We start from the raw sequence: 22,073 nt of genomic DNA, 5'->3' as shown, positions 1-22,073 counted from the left end.
TTCACGTATGATGGGTTTCTCTAAAAAGACCATTTTTTGTTATTGTTTATTATAATGATCAAATTTAATTAAAGCCTCGGACACTGGAATTTAACAATTCATTGAGAATTTCAGTGTGTGGATTCTTTTTAAAATAAAGTCTAGTCCTTGTGATGGTTGCATCAAAATGTACCTGGAGGTGATGAGTGTAGAAGAGGTTGATTTTGTCCATTTTAATGGGGTTTATCCCATTAATTAATTAAGCTGATGAAATGATAAATTTGAGAAAGTTGTCAATTGAGAACTGTTAACCAATAAGAGGCAGTCTATCTTGCAGTCATCTACTCCCATCCAAATGATATGCAAAAATGTTATTAATCATTTTGATTCCCTTGTAAAAAGTTGCAGATGACAGTAATACAGAAAAGTGGGAGCAAGTCAAATTTGACACAAGTCAAACTTGATTGCATGATGAAATGAATTCACTGAAACAATTTGATAAAACCCCATATATTTGAGAACAGAATTTATGTCAAAATGAATAAGTATGGGATATTTTTTTGTCCTGAGTGCAGTAACTTAAAGTCTAGGTGACATAGCTGGTTACCAATGAAAAAAACACTTTCAGGGAGGTGCAGTAAACCCAGAAAGTATAATGATAAAAATGCTAGCTACAAAAATAGAATCAATTTTACCTCTGTATTCTACTTCAGGAAGCTGCACTGGAGCATGGTGTCTAGTAATTTTCAGGTTTAGTAACAATCTCTGGTACAAAAATACAATTGTGGAAAAAAAAGAGTGTGGTAACTGTAAAGAAGAACTGTAACATTTTAATTCATTTAAGTGATCTTATACATATTATTTATTTATTTAGGGGGGGAGTCTCCCTTTCCTGAACCCTGAGCCACAATATCTACACTGTCTTTTAAATATTGTCTTTGTCACTTTGCCCTTTCTGTGGCTTCGTGAATCTTGCTCTTCTAACTATTAGAAGAGCCCTTTGTGGATAACTCTGCTAGAGTGAAGTGATAAGAATTAAGGCTGAAATTTTCTCATTGTTGTAACTTATTGTCATCCATCTTCCTGCTAAGTTTAGTTTCATGTTCCACTGCCTCTAGTCCTCTTACATACAATTTGTGTAACTTGATTAAAACAAAGTTGGTGCAAAATACTTTAGTGAAACAGTGTCATATAAATCATCAGATAAAACATTGAGACTATTTTGAATGGCTATTCATATTACATCTATTCAGCTATTAAATCTAATCCATACTGACATAACCAAATGAGAACAAACTAGAAAAACTTCCTAGGTTTACTAAACTTGCATAAAAGGAAATAATGTAAATTAACTAATTATAGAGTTCCTGATGGTTTTAATACTAGTATTTTTCCTTGACTAAACATTCAGAGAATAGTAAAGGAGCAAACAGAAAACAATACCAAAAGTCAGTTCTAGACACTGGTAGCTTGATCAAAAGATATGGTCCATCCTATTTAAAAGCCACTATAGAAAGAATTACAAATGTTTTTGTCTAGTTGAATTAATGTAGAAGTTATTTCTGTAGTAGTGGATGGCAGGCAAATTTCCTCTGCAGAACTTTTTGCATTTTTTTTTTTTTTTTTGCTATCTAGATCTTTAGGGAGATGATCTTGTTGGTTACTGGCTCAGGACCTTCCTTTAAAGACTTGAGGGCTTGTAGTTGACACAACCATTAGTTACCACTGCTGTTCAAAACTTTCCCAAGAAAAAGTATTAGCCATGCTGACATAAGTATGTCTAAAGAAATAAACCAGCTATGAAATATTACTGTCAGTAAAACAAATCTGAGTAAACTGATTGTCTTTCAGTAACTTTTTGTTGCTCTGTTGCTCAGTAAATACTGAGAAGCAACTCAGAAGTTAGAAGCAAATGTGTAACTTGAGCCACTGTCATCATATATTACTTTATTAATGTAATAAAGTAACAACTAATAAAGTTTCATCTTAAATAATACAAGTCAAGATCCCACAAATAAGAAGGCATGGCATCTAAACAGAGCTATCTAGTCTGGACTTGTTTTGCACTTTATGGTATCTCACTTGCATTTGGCAAAGGTAACAGTTTCTTGGAACAGCTTTCTAGGACCTGTGAGGAGGTTATCAAGAAGATGTGTCTGTGCTCTTCACAGTGGTGCCCAGCAAGAAGACAAAAGACATCAGGCATAAATTGAAAAGCTCCAAGGATAAAAATTGCATAACCTCTCTAAACAACCTGCTCTACTGCTTGACTGTAGAAACTTTTTCACTATGTGGACAGACAAGCAGTGTTATCCAGAGAACAGGTTATCCAGAGAAGTTATACAGTCTCCATCCTTGGTGGTTTTCCAGACTGACTGGGCAAAGCCCAGAGCAACCTGATCTGATCGTGTAGATGACCCTGCTTGGAATGGGAGATTGGACTAGAGACCTCCTGATGTCTCTTCCCACATGGATTGTCCTGTAATCCCATGAAAGGTAGTGGAAAACATCAAAAACAATTTATATCAAAGTAACGTAAGTGGCTAGTTAAAATCAAAATAGCAATAAAGCCCTAATAAAGTCCTAATGGTTTGAAAAGGAAATGAAGATCTTCTGTCAAGACCAAAAGCTTTTCACAGGGTATAAAATTTTCTGTAATGTAGTAGCATGAACAAACCAGTTTAGGCTAGGTCAGAAGCTTAAAGGCAAACTACAGATCTTAGTTTTTCAAATCAGAGCAGGGAAATGCACCTCTGGGACCAGCAGTAGTGCTCAAGTGCTCTGTGCATTAAGAGCCCTCTAGGTGAGTTGAAAGAATTGAAGGTGGGCATTAGTGTTCCTCTGTTTAGCTTAGGGATGCATTTTCTCCAAAGGGAATGTAACTGAAATTCAGCTGTCAGGTTAACAATCTCAAAAATTTTAGGTGGCTGAAGATGTTTACGTACTGACTTAGGGTCTTAGGCTGATGAGCAGACTCCATTTACATAGGCTAAATAACTCCATTATTATGGCAGAATATTCTGTAGTTGTAGAGTCTAATTAAAAATAACCATTAGCCATTTTGTGGTTGCTATGTCCTTGTGTTGAAATGGCTTTGTCAGACTTATTTGTTTCTAATTGCTATTGTAACCTTTAGTTGGTGCAGAATTTTTCTCTGTAGCAACTAGCTTATTCTCACCAGTCCTTGGATGCTGTCATAAAAAGGCCTTAATCTTAAGTACTCTAAGGTCAAGAATAAGTGCTAATTAGGATTATATTCTCAGATATATGAATCCTTTTTTCCTTTAAAAAATTGTATGATTCCATTTTTTAGAATGAATGTATGTATGATTCTTACATTCATTCTAAAAAATGGAATCATACATCATTACCCAGTAAGAGAAATATTCTTTGTTATGGAACTCATATGAAAGACATTTTAGGATGTATTCATTTGTAAATGCTGATAAATATAGGTTGAAAAAATGCTATTTTTACACCATTCCTCTCCAATTCATCCTGAGAAATTAACTAAAGGGAAGTCTCTTACTCGTATTTCTTCATTGTAGAAGACTGTAGGAGACCCTGGTACTGCACTTCTGGAAACATGGCCCCTTATTTCTCTTACTTTCAGGTAGTGCCATTTCAGAATGAACCAATTGCCAAGAGAATTGAATATTTTGGAGATAACACATATCTAGTCAGCAAAAGTGCTCACATGTGGCAGTATTACATTTTTTTGTCAGTCTCTAGCAGCTTTTTGTTTCCTCAGTCAGTAAAGTGCCTGAATATTATTTGTGTTGAGATGCTTAATTTTTGTTCTTATGACAATATAGTAGTTCAAGAACATTGAAATAGAATCACTAAAGCTCTGAAGAGAACCTTGAGATATCAAGTCATGGACCTATATTTTGGATCTTTGCCTCTCAGGTTGGGACATCTCATTGTCCTGTTCTGTCATATGAGACACATTATTTCATGTTTGTTTATTTCTCTAATTACATCTGCAACTTCCCCAGAGCTTTGCTCCACTGGAGAGGGTTACAACCTGTGTTCACTTGTATACCGTTTTGTTTTCATCTGATGAACAAGGGTTGGATTTCCTATAGCATTTGATAAAATAAATTAGGTATTCATTAAGGTTCTGTTAATGTTTTAAAACCAAAATTCTCAACTGCTAATAGCTTTCTAAAAGATCTATTATCTCTATCTGGAAAAACTCAAATGGAAGAAGGAAGTTTATAGAATATGGAAAAAGCGCCTGGCCACTTGGGAGGAATATAGGAACACTGTCAGAGTATACAGAGATGCAATGAGGAAGGCTAAGGCCCACTTGGAATTAAATCTGGCAAGGGATGTCAAGGAAAAGAAGGGCTTCTTCAAGTACATCAGTAGCAAAAGGAGGACTAGGGAAAAGGTGGGTGCCCTGGCAATGGAGGATGCAGAGAAGGTGGAGTTACTGAATGCCTTCTTTGCTTCAGTCTTTGTTGTTAAGGCCATCCCTAAGGAATCCTGGACCCTGGAAGTAAGAGAGAGTGTCTGGAGAAAGGAAAACTTTCCCTTGGTAGAGGAAAATTGTGTTAGAGATCATCTAGGCAAAATAGACACCCACAAATCCATAGATCCCGATGGGAGGCAACCACGAGTGCTGAGGGAGCGTAATGTGATGCTATTTCCTCTTATCCTATTGCTTGTTACTTGGTAGAAGAGGTCAACCCACACCTCTCTACAACCTCCTTTCAGGTAGTTGTAGAGAGCAATAAGTTGTAGGGGCTATTAGTCTCCTTTTCTCCAGGCTAAACAACCCCAGTTCCCTCAGCCTCTCCTCATAAGACTTGTTCTCCAGACACCTCACCGGCTTCGCTGCCCTGCTCTGGACACGCTCCAGCACCTTTCCTTTAGTAAGGAGCCCAAAACTGAGGATGGGGCCAGACTTCTTTCAGTGGTGCCCAGCAACGAGACAAGAAGCAATGGGCACAAACTGGAACACTGGAAATTTTGTCTCAACATAAGGAAAGAATTCTTTACTTTGAGGATGACAGAGCACTGGAAGAGGCTGCCCAGAGAGCTTGTGGAATCTCCTCTGAAGAAATTCGATTCCCGTCTGAATGCATTCCTGTCCAGACTGCTTTAGGTGAATTTGCTTTGGCAGGGGGGGTGGACTAAATGATCTCTGAAGGTCACTTCCAATCCCCAGCATTCTGTCATCTTTGGACAGCTGTGTTTTCTGACAGTCTCTAGTGAGTTGTCTTCAGACTCTTAGGATAAGAACTGCTAGTCACCTCTCAAACTAATAGCTTCAGTTGTTTCTCAAACTTCTACATGTTGACCTATAATTTTTAATCCAAATTATTTTTAGCTTCTTACTTTACTGTTTTCTTTCTGCACCAGCTGGAATGTCATCAATAATATACAATCCATAAAAACTCAGCTGTTGGTCTGATTAATACCTGGAAGTTCTGAATACTGATGAAAATGAAACGGATGTCATGTTTTGGACCAGTAAACCCTTACCGAATTAAATGAACAGTGCCAACAGCGTTTCACATTGTAACACAGAAGTACTAGAGTAGATCTAGTTATATGATAAATGGTCGTAACAATAGACTATAGTAGAACTTTGTGAAAGGTGAGATAAAAAAAAAAAAGGAACATTGAAATGTTATAACATTGTGTAGGATTTTGAGTTTTACACAGTATACACAATACCAAATGAGCAAAATAAAATATATAATTGTATGAATTTATATTATTTTATTGGGAGGAACATCTCTGGATCTGGTTGTAGAACAGACTTTCTGAAAATGTTGTTATATGCAGCTATGATCCTTGGATAACAGTATTTCATGGTAGCTATACCATTTCTGTCATTACATACCTATATTTACACATAGTTTACAAGGAATTCTTAGTTTACAGCTTGCCAAATCTTGTACTGTATAACATCTCACTCTGAACTTCCCTCTTTCATACATGCGCATGTACATGCACGCACACGTACACATACACACATGCACAGTATTCTTTCAAGAGCTGTGGACAGAGATTAGAAGTAGATGCTATAGATTCCTTGTGACCATGATTTCCAATAAGTTTCGAATAAAAAAATCATATAGACCGTTTATTAATTTCCTATGAGTTATTACCACAATAAGTAAAGCTAAATGTAAATTGACAAAATACATTCTATTGTATGATTTTGTTTTAAATGCTGCAATTGATCAATAGTCAGTTATCTGCAAGTTTCGTAGCGATTTCTGAAAACTAGTAAAAACAGTTGTACTTTGTTAGAACTTACTCCCTGTAGCAACATTTCAGATGTAGCGTTCCCCATTTTAAAATGTTCTTCATTTTGTGTCAATACTTTTATGCGAAAATAAGCAAAACTGCTTCCTGGCCCTTTCCTTTCACTTGTACCAGCGTATTCATAACTGCTTCACAAATATATTATCTTCTAAAGAGCACAGTGAATGAGTGACAAAGAGAAGGCATGCATTGATATGTACATTTTTAAAAGATGTGATAATGGATGTTCACGCTTTCCACAAGATGCAATATTTTTCTTTGCTGCTATCCCTGTAATAACACTTTCAATTTTCTTTAAATGCGGTTATGTCAGTTCAGCAAACAGGATGTAGAATAAATCCGTTTCCTTACTTATAGGGAGAAGAGTTTTAAATTTCAGCCTACCTAGTACAAGAGCAAACCTCCTCCATGTAAATTTTGTGTTTTGCCTAATCTGATTGTCTGCTTCAACCTGTTTCTTCTGACTTATGGCCTTTTTCTCTTTTTGTATTTCTGTTAACAGAAAGCTGACCTTGCAGTTGCGCCATTGGCAATTACCTATGTTCGAGAGAAGGTCATCGACTTTTCCAAGCCCTTTATGACTCTTGGAATAAGTATTTTGTACCGCAAGCCCAATGGTACAAACCCGGGCGTCTTCTCCTTCCTGAATCCTCTCTCCCCTGATATCTGGATGTATATTCTGCTGGCTTACTTGGGTGTCAGTTGTGTGCTCTTTGTCATAGCCAGGTAACATGTCAACTTTTGTGATTTTTTTGGCAATTGTTATCCTCTTTTTTTACTAATAATTGTCAAAAGTCACAAAAATTTTCTTACTTTTATATTTTAACTTCATGATGTACAGAACAATAATTAATGATGAGGGTTCTCACTATTAATTTTCTCCACTGCCATACTAAGTCTCCAGTTGTTATGTCACTAAGTCTTGAGTATGCTAGCTAGATTTATCCTTTTATTTACCAATTTAGAGACACTAGAAAGTTTATGAAATGTCTTTTCCCAATTGTGCTGTGTTTAGAAAGACAGGGGTTGACGTATTTTATTTTGTTAGTATGATTTCATTTGATGCTATGGTGCTTAATCTCAAATTGAGTACTTAGCTGCCCATGTTAATCCTAGATGTCCAAATTGGGCCTCTACACGTTATAAAACAAGTTACTTTATCTAGATTAGTATCTTAGAAGTAGGGTAACAATTTTTAGTTTTTAATTGTGTGCTAGGTAAAATACTTGAGAGAACCTCACATAATTTAAAGTCCCAGATCGGAATTTATTTGGAAGCATGTCTAGTTGAGCTTTGGAGTTAAGGAACATTATATATATTACATTATAAATTGATTTCATACATAGGACTCACTTTTTTATCTGTTTTCTTCAACACAAATAAGCAGGAAAATGTCTTCTGTCAAAAAATGCCATTATATTTACCTTTTACTTGTTAAGTAATTAGGACTGACTCCAGCTGCTCATGGAAATAGTGTCTTACATGTAACTTTGACTTTTGCTGTGACAGAAAAAAAAAAAAAAATTCAGAACAGTAAATCAGCAATTCCCAGGGTATAAAAGTAATCTGTTTTGCAGATTCCTCATAGTAGTGATTTTTAAATATTTTTTTAATCCAATACATTTAAACTGTATTGGCATTTATCCCTTTAAAATTACGATTTTTAGAAGCATATGTTTGACTTGATAATGCAATTTCAATTCAGCCCCAAGATTTTTATGATTTCATTCTGTGGTACACAGTAGAATCTTCATATTTCTCTTTTTCTATTGTGCTGTAGTTGATATCAGGGTTCTCCATCTTTCTTTTATACTATCCACTTAATTTTGGAGAAGTTGTATCATTCATCTATGAAGGGGAGAGGTAATATTTTTAGAAACTGGTTTAAAAGTAATGTAGCAAGATCACCTGTACATAAAGTACGTGAGGTATTGAAGTAATATAGATAACACTGAAACATATTCTGTAATGAATAACTTCACTTGTGTGCCTTCTTTAAAAGTCTGCTTTAAAGAGCCAGACTTATGTTGAAAGTTCCTTGAGAGAACAGTAGATTTTAGTGGACTATATAACCAGAGAGTAAACTCATTACTGAGGTGTTCCTCTGATACAGGTACTTCTGAAAGTATAGTTGAGCATAAATCACAAATGTTATCTTGTGAAACACTGCATCTAAAATATTTATGTTTATGTCCAAAAGTTTTAACCCTATTGTTATCACTGAAGGACATTTTCAGCATGATGCATAGTGGTTTTGACAGGCAGCTCCCAGTAATGTTAGTAGTTGTATGGCTGCGTTCTTAAGCTTTGAAAATGTGTCTTGTCTTATTTTGTAGGAAAGATACGTTTTTTTGAAGCCTTTTTTAAATTAAGCTATTCAGTCACTTGATCTCACTAGCAAAACTGGAAAGAATGTTTATTTTTAAACAGAAGTGCCACATAGTAGACCGGTATTGCTGAACTTTTTTTCTCTTGTCTGTCTTTGTGACCAGCACCATAAATTCCTTATTGTCTTCATAGTTAAGCAATATGAAATACATTTTATACTGAGCAGAGGAGTTTGGTCTTTTGTAGAGTTGTATAAAACACCTTTATTATGCCTTAGTTTACATCAGCCTTCAGTTCTAGAGATTTTTGATACCTCTTAACTTGTACAATCAAATACTGATAACACACTTAGAAATAAAAGATCTAGGATTATGTAAGAAAATCTACAGATTTTATTCATAATGCAGAATGACTTAGTAGTATGTGATAGCATTTTCTAACACTATACTTCATATAGGGAAACAGGTCTAAGTTAAAAAGGTAATCTCCCACTGAATAACAAAGAGAGAAAAGAATATTATTCAAAAGTAAAAGAACCTTTTGCTATTATAATTCACAAAGTGTATCTATCATGTAAAGGGACGAACTGCTAACTGAAGTGTGGTTAGTGAAGAGGACTTTGCAGCGTAGTGCTGACTATGTATTTTCAGTACAGATTAGAAGTTAGGTATTGCACAGCTGATGATGTATTTTTCAGTCCTGGTGTCATGAAACTGTTGGACCCTATGTCACTAAATTAATAGCTTCCACCTAGAGTGTCTTATTAAGAAGATTTCTATTTCACAACAATTCTTCCATAATGAATGTTTAACAACTAGTGTTTCATAGTAATTATTATGTGTTTCATAATACGGTGTATCTATGTTTGGAGCAGTACTTAGCATGTCTTTTATGATATGATGTTTCGTAATTACAGCTCATCAGAGTATTCAGTGTAGAATATTTATTTTTAGATTTAAACCTCCCATTTTTGTGTCAAATGTTTTGTGATTTTATTGTTATTAGTGCGTCTTCCAAACAGTGTTGGAATGTAAGATCTCAGTACATTGAAAATGGAAAGTACAGTTCTGTTGTGGTACTTGGATTTCACCCATTAATTAGTGGTGCGGTCCTATTTAGGGAAAGATGAAGAAATTAGTAAAAGGTTCAAGAATCTTTAAGACTAAATTGCTGAAAGGACTGTTATAGAGTAAGATACTAGGCATAAATGGGGAAAAAATGTAATATAAATCTTTATTAGTCTTTTCCTTTATTTGAAAGAGCATTGGATTTTCCTTCCAATTTGAGAGCCAGATATAGAGCTAGAATCTTTGCATACTCAACAAGACAAAAAGCTAGGAGAGAGATTTATTTGTTAGCTGGAGGGCTTTTCTATGTCATTTTCCTCTTGTAGTCCCCCCTCCACCCCCAAAATGGAGTCATCTATTTGTGTAGGCATTACAGATTTTGCATTGTGAGTGTACATAAGTGTTGCACAGAGTGTTTTCATTAAGTATTATTCTTTGTGCGGAATTATAGTAGACTGTGTTTTCTCCATATATATGAAAACCTCTTAAGCTTGTTTGTTGAGACTGTTGAATCTAAGTAGTTATGGTGGTTAGTCTCTGAAAGTTCCTTTCTTTGTCCTACAGGCTGATGACTGACAGATAAACTCAGTCTGCTTGACACTAAGCCTTTTACTTTTCTGTGAATTGAGAAAGTCATATAGCATTTTTTTTCTCTTGTGGCAACCATAATAGATCTATTTCTGATGCTAGCTAGCAATGTCTTTCTGTCACTGCTAGCAGCCTCTTATGTCATCTGATGTCTTGTTGCATTCCAATTCCAATATCTTCCCTTTTTAGCTCTCCCTTTAGTTGGTGCTTCGTTTTTTGTTTTTTGTTTTTTTTTTTTTTTTTTTCCTTTTAGAATCACAGTTAAATTCACAGTTTATATATGATTGGAGGAAAACAAAAACTGGAGTAAAATGCACCAAATCCTTTTTGGTGTTCTGCCAAGTACACAACATTTTCTGATCTGTATAATGAAAAACCCTGATTAGTGGAATTTCTTTTCACTTCTGTCTGTTAGTGCAAACCATTGTTTCATTTTTAAGAAACACGCTATTTCTTACAGTGTTGTATACCAACTTCGTAGACACATATTGTCCCTTCTTTTTCTTTAGTCTGTGTATATGAAACAGCTGTTTCCTGTTTTTTGTCTCTGCAAAATATGATGTGTTGGTAACTGGAAGATACTTCCCATTCTGCATAGGCAATATGAAGAAAATCAGTTTTGTACTATTAAAAATGCTAAATATATTTGATTTACATAGGTCTTCAAATTAAGGAATTTAAAAATTAATCTTCAGCTGGCTTTCCTCATGATTGCGTTATAATTTTGGGGGTCTCTTATGTATGATTTTAAACATCCATGTCTTCATGAATCTTTTCTGGAAAAAAAAAAATTGGAGGCTAAACCCGTTAAGTATTTTTATCCAATAATTTTCCACCCAATTTACTGGATTTCAAGTTCATCCCTGCACACTGAAGTATTTCTCTGTGTAGTAAGGTCTGTTTGCTGTCAACATGTCTGTCTATCATAAAGCAGTTTACTCTTGAGTGATCTATCTTCATAAATGGGAGAGATACACCTTCCTTAGCATGATGTTTCACCTTTACGGGTCAGCTGTGAAGCAGATGAAGTACCCGGGACAAAATGGTCCACTAATGAGCTCTTACGCTTCTTATGCTGAGCTGTCTGGAGTCTCAGTGAATATTGTGTAAATGTACATTAAACTGTGCTCACTGCCCTAATTGCTAATATTGAATCATGGATTATCATTTTGAAAGGCTCGATTCACCTTTTATTGTACCACATTCTGTGCGTTAGGACTTCCTGCTTTTTCATCACTTCAGCAGAATTATGCTATCCTTCCTCTCATAAGTCAAGCCCTTGTGCTGGTTTCAGCTGTCAAAGCATTTAGTATCAACTATTTTTCCGTTTCCTTGTAAGCAGTGATAAAAGCACGATGAACATTGCCTCATCACCAAATTATATTTTTCTCGTACCAGCTGGAAGAAAACATAATAAAAGAAGACAAGAGTTTTAAAAATGTCTCCACACATTTATCTTAATCTTTTCTCTGTGAAGAAGCTTAGGAATAGCCTGCTGGTTCAGACTTGAACAGACGCCTGAGCATTATCTCTCTCTGGAGTGCATGCATATCCTTTTACATCTCATCAGTCTTCATTTTTATTTCATATTTCTTGATCAGCTGATTTCTGCCCTTGAGCTCGTCTGATTGATTTTCAAACTACTCCTTGAAAACTATCATGATGGAAAGGAATTAATGGCAGAATGAGAGGGAACTACTTAACGTTACTATGGAGTTCTGGTTGCTAAATTGCTATGTTGATATTTATTCAAGTAGGAAGTTAGCATGCTTGCCCTTTATTCTTAACAAGCATTCTTCCTACGAGAATTTTATCTGCTGAGACCTCTCTAGAGAACTACAGCATATGTTATGAGGTGTTTTCAGGAATGGATTCATCATGCAATAGGGCAATCCAGATGGCAACCCTGAAGTCTGCTTCTCTTACTGTCTTACAGTTTTAAGATAGTTTTGCCTCGGTTGTAATGTAAAAATTTAGTTTTGCCTCAGTTGTAAAAGCAAGTGAGGATATTGTCACTTGACTATAAAATACTGTGTAAATAGATGTGCCACAAATTACACACTTTCTAAAACTGTTGCATAACAATTATTTCAAAGTCAGAGATTTTTTATTTCTGGTAAAACATGTTGCAGCTTATGGTCATTAGTTGATTGCTTCCAAAAAATTCAGTGTAGTCTGCTTCTTTTCATATAATTTTTCCAGTTGAAAAGCAAATCTTTGTTAATGCTAGAGATCATCTTTACTGTGAACAGAACACAACCGTGCCAGACTCTGGAACACTGGGGTTTTTTTGTCAAGTGGACCAGGGAGACTGCATGACAAGAATTTTTCTCTATATTGAATGTCTTTTCTAGCTTTTTATTAACTGGTCTGTTTATGTAGCTATACCAAGAAATCCTAATATTATGTAAGAATGTTCTAAAAACCTTACTTTCAGAACTAAATTTCTTCTTCTTTACATAAGACCTGGAAAATTTTAATTTTAAATTTCTATCTTTTAAATGTAATTTCAATAACTGAGGTTAATATAAAGATGACACCTCAATTATATCTTAATGTTTTGCACTCATGAGGAAATTATTAACCACACATTTTTCACTTAGTGTAGCCTCCTGTATACTATAGCAATGAAAATATACAGCCACCTTGTCTGGACAGCAGTCACTGGAAATGTTGTAAGCAAGACTTGCACATGCTATTTCAAATATGCTCTGATATTACGGAGTATCACTTTTCACAGAATGTGGATGACAGCTTTAAATTGATTAAACAGAAGGGGAGTTTACTGTGTTGCATGACATTAATATTGCCATAAATCTGCATAATCTGTGACAGTATTTCAGTTTCATTTTCTGCGGTCAGCACACAGATCTTACATTCCATCTTTTTTCTGTCTCAAAAATGCGAATCATACTGGAATTATAATGCTTTCTTATGATGTCATCTAAGTTGTGTAATTATTTTGAGAAGTTATGACACAGATTTCAATCGGTACTATGAAGTCTAAATGTTGTGGAGGAGGATATATGGCTAAAAGAAAGACATGTATAGCAATGAGTTAAACAATCTCTCACTTTGCATCTTGACACTCAGAAAGACGCTTTGATCTCTCTGACCTCCTCCACAAGAGATTTATCTGGGTTCAGTGTCAGTTTATAGAATTTCTAGTATATAAATAAACAACTCAGGACTCCTCATCCTAACCCCTCAGGATTCTCTTGAATCAATTCTGAATGCTCTCAATCTCCTTCAGCTGTTTATGGAGAGACAAGAATATCAAGAGCTCTCCCAGTTGACATACAAGCACAGCATCTACATCATAGCCTCTATTAGAATATTGTAAGAGACTATAATAAGAGAAAATGTCTTATATTTTACTCTTTTTAACATAAATAACATATTGAGATTTTAGGGGGAAAAAAACAGTACTCTAAAGCCTCGCTATATTGCTGGTAGGTCAGTCTGACATCCTGTATACTACTTACCATGTGTCAAACGTAAGAAGAGACTACTGCCAGCAAAACAACTGCAATGTTTTAACTGAGGATGGCTGAAGAACTCATAATTCGCCTGCCTTAGCACTCCAACAGAAGATATAGTACCCCCCTCCCCGCATTAGCTAAATCTCCAGATGCACTTTGAAAAAGAAAAATATGTGCATGTCAACACACCTGGTAAATTCTGGACTCTTCTGTCAAGAAGTTGATTTTTGTGTGTGCATGGAGGTCTAGTCAAACTTTGCCTTCTGCAGAGTTAAGATATGTGTGGGGCCTTCTTAGGAAACAAAGCAGTAGGTCTAGTAACTTCTGCCATAAGGAAAACACCTCGTAATATGCACCTGTTTGTAGCACTTGCTCCATCAGTATGTTTTGTTAAATCTTGTCACTTGTAGATTAACCCAATCAGAAAATGATCTTCTTTTTTTGTGTTTGGTTGTTTTTTTTTTTTTTTTTTTAAGAAGAGTACAATAGTATCCTTATGCTGTGCAAAACTGAAGATGGCCTAAAAAATCTCTTCTCTTTCCATCCTTGCTGTTAATTTTTTTCTCATTATTCTAAAAGCCATCATCACAAGGTTCTTCAATTAGTCACTAATCATCCAAGAACCTAAGTATTTTGAATATCCAAATTGAATCATAACCCTGTTCATCCTTAAGGAATTTGGTGTCTCTTAGTACCAGCAATTCAGTCTCTTGATTCTCATTTACTTAAGCACCTGCATCCAAAGAGAGGAATTAAATTGTAGATAGCTATAGATAGATCGTTATCTCCAATTAGCTGGACAGCTCATTCTGTCTGTACTCATTTTGACTTTACTTTTTAAGCCTCGTTACATATATGTGTAACATATTTATAAACATGTATTTCCTCTCCATTTTGATGGAACATTGTAACACAATCCCTTATAGAATCTGAGGGGTATTTATAGAAAGTTGTATCAAAATTCATGTTAAGCTATTTTTCATACCATGATTTTTCTTGTTTTCAGTTTCTCATTTATATGTTACACTGAGTATTTCACTGCCCAAATATGTCAGGATCTTATATATCTTTTTGAATCTTAACGGTACTTTGTATCTTGGGATCCAAAGGCTGTTTGCTAAAGCTCTTAGAGAGGATTCAGCTGAATAAACCATCCTTACTAGTAAAATCCCCTAAGTTTTCATTGGTGAATGGCTCCTGAAATAATGTCTTTACTCTCTGGCTTTCTTCCATTTTGAATTTTCACTGACTAGAATTGTTCTGTTTGATTCATTCTGTTTCACACAGTTCATTGCTAGACGTCTGCCTGAATGCCATTCACTGTTTATCTAAATTAATATTTCAAACCACCTGTGACAGTTTAATAATTGCATTTGCATTCCCTTCATCTCTAGAAAAAGCTGGGAGATGCTGGAGTGTATTATGCCATGTATATTGCCATTTGTTTTCACACACATTTAATCCTAGTTCAAAATTCATATTTGAGTTTACATGCCCCATTTTCTGTGATTTTTTTTTTGCACATTATATGACCAAGTAAAAAAATATAATAAACATACATACTGCAGAATTTGCTTTTGAAAGTATCTCAGCAGTCAAAAACGTGACATTTCTGATAAGAAATTTGCATTTGTCTTTATCTATTTGGGTTTAACTATAAGCAAGGTAGATCTCATCTACCTCATTTCGTGTCTTCAAATGCCTTGGGTAAAGAGCTTCCATAGGTGTGTCAATATCTGAAGACTGATTTGTCATGAATTCCATAACATCACACAAAATAGTGTTTCATATCTACCATGGAGAGTGATTTGTTAGTCTCTATGTACTGTGTTACCATCTATTAGCACGTAATCCCATAGTCCTTGCTAAGAAAAATAAAAAACAGTCTGAGGAACAAATTCATTTAGTTTTGAAATATCTTCACACTGTGGCAACAGATGCAGTGGTTCACCCTTATTTTTAACAGCCCATGCACATATAGTACATGAGAAGAACGTTGGATTGCGTGTATGAAGCAGTTTGTTTGAAAAAAAGTTGAGAGTCTCCAGAAAAAGTGCTGAACATTCTTTTCTGATATTGGATCTTTTAATTCTGTTTTGTCAAAACATTTCTTTCCCCAATATGGGACAAAAAAAAGAAAAAAAATGCAAGTGTAGAGTTGGCACTTTGTATATTTATTTATCAAATCATAGCACTGAGTAATGTTGAACATGCCTAAAGAGGGTTCCTCTACAGATGAATCTGAGTGTTTTCAAGCTAAAATGATATATTCAAGAAAGACCAGTGTCTCCTATGTTTTTGGAGGTAGAGGAGGCTTATTTGCTTTATTTTGGTTTTTTGTTTGTTTGTTTGTTTTGGTTTGTTTTTTTTTTTTTTTTTGTGTATGTTTTACTCTGGTATGCTTAATATTAGTGGGGAGAAAGACATAGTAGCTCTCACCATAATGCATAGCATCAGTTTTCTTGTGAGATGTGCAAAACCGTGTAGTCCTCCAACCTGAAAAACAAAACACAGGAATCTAGTGGAATGGAAATAGAGTCAATAAGAATCCAAGAAGGTACCACAGTACTTTCAAAAGATTTTGCTAATAATTGGATACAAGTGAGAATTTGAAAGGGTACAAGTAACTGATTGACTCCTTTTCCATTAGCATCAGTGACTGAATTTACAGATCGCCTGATATATCAGAAGATGAATTTAACCAGCTGCTGAGCCGATGTTTTTTTTTTTCCCCAAAATCCAACCAGAAAAGCTGATGTGGGAGACATTTTATTTATTGAAGTCATTTCACACATGCATCTTGCTTGGAACACATTGACTTAACAGTGAAAGGTTCCCTCAAGAAAATTGTTAGGGGTTATAGGATCAAAAATGGAATAGTAGCAGTCATGATTTCTATTTATCCTGCTTCTGGAGGCCCAGAAATATATAATAATATTGAGCAAAAATGGCTGTAAGGATTGAAAGGCAGTTTTTATGCTAAATGAAATAAACATGTAAAAATTAGAATTATATGATTGCTAAGTATGTGGACCCATATGCAATGAATTTCTTTATGTCATCTAAATGAAGAGGGAGACATAAACCACTGGAAGCAAAGCCAATATGATATGATGGTTATTAACCTTACAGAAAATCCTACCTACAGATGTTCGCAGAAAGAGCAGGTTCTGTAGTGTAGTATTTCAGAGTTATCCTTTGAATTCTTTGGTTTCAGAATTACTTGAAGGATAGGGAAATCTGGGTGTTGAAAGGATTTTATGGATTTTACTCTTTTATTCTCTAAAACAGACCTTGTATTGTTGAGTAATGTTAATAATACAGATATAATCTTAGAGTACTTTTGGATATTTGTAACTGAATAGTAAAATGTCCAATTATTTGGAGTGGTATAAAATGTCTGTTAGAATATAAGGGTTTTTTTTTTGTTTTGTGTTTTTTTTTTTTTTTTTTTTTTTTTTTAAGTATCAGTTTCTGACTTCAGAACTGGAAGTAATTTAGTTTCTGCAAATTTAACTAAAACCAGTTTTCCTAAATTCTTTTTACTCTCAATCACCATTTTCCATCTTATTCTGAAAATATGGAAATAGAGCTAAATTGGAGGAAAAAACAAAACAGAAAAAGAAAACCTAAACCCAAAGTAAACTTATCAGAACCTTACCTCTTGGAAAGATAGAGCATTTCTTTCTTGGAGGTAAAAATATTAGGCTTGGGTTGTGGTTAAATATTATACTTCAAAACAGAAACATACCTTTAAAAGAAATAAGGAAATAAATAGGGAATATTTCTTGACTTTAAATGTTATTAAATATCTTGAGAAAATTAAGATCATTCCCTACAAGTTCCTGTAGGCAGAAGTATGAGAATTATTTATCTCCTGCTTATCTTTCTGATTTAGCTGTTAGCCAGAAATTTACCTACAAGCCTCTTGTCTCTAACTCACTAGAGAGTAGGAGTCACTTAAGAACCAACAGGGCTCGACCAGAAATCAGCCTAGAAAAAGAAGTATGATTGTCTTCAATGCTGAGACTAAACCAGTAGTGTGTTCTCCAAGTATTTTTGTTTTATCTATGGAAATCACCCTTTGTTAATTCTAATGATGGTGAAATTGCTTTAGTGCAAATCTAATAACATATTTTAAGACTTAAGAGCAAAGGTGAACACCTTTTTGGTTTTATTATAGTATTATCCAAAGTTTTGTCTTTAGCAAAAAAGTTATTTTTCTTACAGGGAAATAATTATATGATATTGAAAATTTTCAGCATCATAGTTAAAAATCCCACATCAGTGAAGGGATATCATTGATTTTATTAGAAAATAAGGTATCAAAACATTCATCATTAATCATTCTTATAGCACATCAGAGAGGAGTTTAAGTAATTTTTATTAAACAGGCCTGTTATGGCACTTTGCTCTTATTATACTGTTTTGTTTTGTGTTTTGTTTTGTTTTGTTTTGTTTTGTGTGGCCATTAGACATGTGTGGCACCAGCACTTGCCAGTTAGGACTTGCCTAAAGACTTTACGAAAGATAGCCTCTAGCTATTAGAACAATGAAGGCAATGTTACTTCAGCTTGGTATCATGCATATAATTTCACCAAACTAAAGACAGAAAACCACCTAGAACTATTGCTTCTTTCCGTTTCAGTTTCCTTCCTCAACTCTGTGGAACAGGAATGCTGCAAGGAAAACTTTTCATGGGGTAAATAGTGACGTGGTAGATAGCAGAAGAAGGTTATAAAGTTTCTTTCCATTCTCCCGGATCTTTAAAGGAGATCATGTCCTTCTCCATGAGAAATAGCTTTAGCTTTACACAGAATAGGATGCCTATTTGCTATTAACTTATTTGTTTCGTAGGAGAAGAGATACAGTGTTTCTGTACCAGAGCACCATCCCCAGTGATATGAGATAGTTTTCAGCTAAGAGCTACTACAGCAATTAGTTCATGTTCTAGAGCAATTTTCTTGGTAGATATTTTGGAGTGAAAACTAGAAAGGTTTATAGTGTGATGCAGGTTCAGAGAAGATCCAGTGACAGAATTCCACCTCTTAGAAAATTCCCTGGTTTTGTGGCTGACACAATGTAACCAACAAACCCTGTCTAGAAGAAAAATGGAAGCAGTTAGCACTATTTTGTATATTGCACTGCTTTGCTGTGCTCACAGAGCATGGCAAAATTAATGTCAAGTTGCAAAAATATCTGAAAAAGGCTTCTAATTAGTCATATTTATCTTCCACACACTTCTTTCTTACTTTCTCTTGCTCTCCCCTTCTAAACAGGCATGTTAGAGGAGAGTGAGTAGTTAATTATGTCAAAATCCTGGTCAGCGTGCCCTTCATTTACTGGAATGAAAGGAATTTTCACCTTGCTTCAAATGTAACTGTGATTAGATAAAGTTACTAGGTAGATGGATACCAGAGGGTCTGTGTATCTTTCTGTTCTGCTGCTGCTAGAAGCTCAATTCTGCCTCCAGCTTAAGTGTCAATGGGGATTGTTAAGGTTCGTAACACCTTCCTCATTATCCTGAGTTTCATACTGTATAGTCATTTGTGCTTGTGCAAAAACAAATGTCAAAACCATGGAAGGTGAAAGTGTTGCGCCTCTATGCACGAATGTAAATAACTCCACAGGTGAAGGCAGTGGAGATTTCTGGGTGGTATGGAAAGCTTAACTGGGATTTCTTGTAACACAAGACAGCTTTCAGAGAGCATCACCAAGCAGGGTCATGTCTTGCTGTTACATAACAAATACCAAATGCTTGCTTTAAAGAGTTCACAGTTCAGAAGGAGTAGTTAGATAGTTTAAATAGTTAAATAGAATGAAAATTTCTATGGAGTGTGAAGAAAATGAAGTGAAAACTGAGTACGTTTCTTAAGTTGTCAGGTTCAGCAGTCATAGCTCATCAGCTACTTAGGCAGGACTAAATTTCAGTTTACTGTCTACATTACAAAGCAAGTGAATTTTGAGGAGGATTTTGAAAGACAGGTATTGATTTTGGCCTCGAGGATTTTCTCACATGAAGTCTGGATGAGATTCAAGCGGCAGTGGTGGAATAACTGCACAGATTAGCCTATGGTAATGACATTAAAATCACTTCAAAGTTTGTCTTTTTCTTGGGGAAGAACAGTGGATATGAGGAACAAATAAAGAGGAAAATCTTAACAGCTATATTTGAGATTAATTTGTGTGGAAAGGGATGTGCTTGTAAATTTTGAAACTTGATGGAAAGGTATGCAGATACATGCAACAGTAGCATGCACTAACTGCTTTTACATAAACGTAAGGGTTACATAGGTTAACCTACAAGTGGCTTGTAGGTCTTGTATCACATATCCCTAAAGATATCCTGAATATGTTGGGAAATCCAAAAATTCTGAGACATTGGTGTTTAGGCAGCTGAATCTCTCTGATGTTTAAGTCACAAAGTTTTAACAAATTGGAGGGGCAGAGGGGTGAATTCCACCTCACTAATGGGGCTATGAAGGAGACACATGGGTGGTGAGCCTGTGAGGATGTGTCTTCCTGACTGTCAGTGCTATCAATGAAAGAAACACTGGTATCTCATTAGCATCCAGCTGATTGTTATATAAGTAGTTCATATCCAGGCTTCAGTTTTTTGTTTGTAGGTGAAATAAAAGTTTCTAGATTATGGAAGTAAAAATAAACCCACAATTTCAGGTATTTATCCAGCATCAGGACGTAGAGCTGCAATTCAGCAGAGTCCCTATGCTGACACAGACCTATAGGTTCTCAAGTAGACCTTTGTAGTTCTGTTGAAGTTACTTGCAAACTTAAAATGAGTCATGTGTTTGAACTCCTTTAACCATGGTCTTTCCTGAAGAAAGCCTGTGTTTTCCATTAGGAGTAACTGAAATATTTGTACAATTATTGGTACAGTTGAGAATTGTAATGGAGTAATCAGAAAGGAGGCAACATTTTGTAATCAAAGTTCAACTTGAATAAGACAATAAATGATTGTCTTGTCATGTTCCTGTAGAAGTAAATGTGAAAGCAGTCACTAATTTTGATAGTAGCATAGTGGATCCCAAAGACTATGTATATACTTTTCAAGGACTACTGTCCAGGTCTTGTTTTCTGGCCCAGAGGACAAGTGACACGGCATGACCTATGTTTCCTGTGACTAAATGCTCCATCATTCCAGTTATTGCACCCACAGTGCTTACCAGCGCTTCCTGTCTCTCTGAACCACATCTGGGCGTTATCTGAGAGTAGCATAGGCCAAAACTGTGAACAGGAATGTGTGAACAAATAAAGTGTGTGGATGATTGCATGCCATTGTCAAAATCTGAGTCCTTCCCTTTGCTTACTGATATAAATGTAACCACAGAAGCTCATAGAATTATTTGTATTCTTATTTTTTTTTAAAGACTTTAATCAAGTACTTTAAATGCAGAATTATTTCTTTTCCATAGTATAAACAAATTCATAAACAATTAATTTATGTAGTCATACAGAAACCTGTAATAAAGTCCTGGTATTAAAGCTATTCTATTCCTTCAGAAGGCTATTACGAGTCACAGGCCAGCGAAAGGTAACCTTATGTGCCTTATAAATCCAGCTATGGATTTTCTTTTATGTCAGTGTATCTATTTACTTACTTATTTCACATCAGATTGAAGATCTCGGTTCATTAGGCTTTACCAAACTGCCTTGTATTTTAAACATGGGTTGCCCTGTTTAAATGGATGGGAATAGTAACATTTCCAAAATAAAATATGTTTAAAAAACATGTTGAATTGCACAAAGGTTCTCACATAATCTTGTATTTACTCAGGAAAAATTTACTTTTTACAAATGGAAGAATTCCATTTGACATCTCTAGATTTTGGTGATGTCCTTAACATACAGATAATAAAAAAAGAAAAGGTTTGATTCTTATTTAAAGCAAAACAAAACGAAAAAAAAACCCAACCCAACAATTCTCCAGGTCTTAATTTGTGATGACAAAACTTTTTCTTTTTAGTATCAGAGTGACATATAAGTGCAAAAAATGCTCACTATAAATAAATACCCCAAAATACTCCCTATAATACCCCAATTAAATTTTGTAAAGTTTACAGGTTTTATTTAAAGGATGTTTTATTTTGGTAATTTTCAATGCTTAAAAAAAACATTATGTTGCTCTTGGAAATATTTTAACGGTTTATTCTGTATGTAAAAATCACGTCCAATGATATTCTATTAGGTAGTGACTCTAGTGTGATCATTTTTTTATTCCTGTCATTCTGATGGGTGACATTTAATGTACGGTGAAAGGCAACAATGAATTATTATGCACTCTACACTAGATAACTCCTTTGCTGTGATGCTCAATGTTAAACTA

General features: G+C 35.0%; 1 protein-coding gene across 1 annotated transcript in view; it reads left to right on the top strand.

Moving 5' to 3' along the window:
- GRIK2 (glutamate ionotropic receptor kainate type subunit 2) overlaps positions 1 to 22,073 on the top strand; it is a gene marked incomplete at both ends in the record, with an annotated part of 413,581 nt that overhangs the window by 261,023 nt on the left and 130,485 nt on the right. Inside the window, one exon of the mRNA XM_082481392.1 lies at positions 6,767 to 6,990. Coding sequence (XP_082337518.1) covers positions 6,767 to 6,990 — 224 coding nt within the window. The remainder of the gene's footprint in view (positions 1 to 6,766; positions 6,991 to 22,073) is intronic.

Source organism: Vanellus vanellus, assembly GCF_965231255.1.
Source record: "Vanellus vanellus genome assembly, chromosome: 3".
In the NCBI taxonomy this organism is placed as follows: domain Eukaryota; kingdom Metazoa; phylum Chordata; class Aves; order Charadriiformes; family Charadriidae; genus Vanellus; species Vanellus vanellus.
The sequence above is the reverse complement of the archived record's forward strand: the minus strand, read 5'-3'. Positions and strand labels throughout refer to the sequence as shown.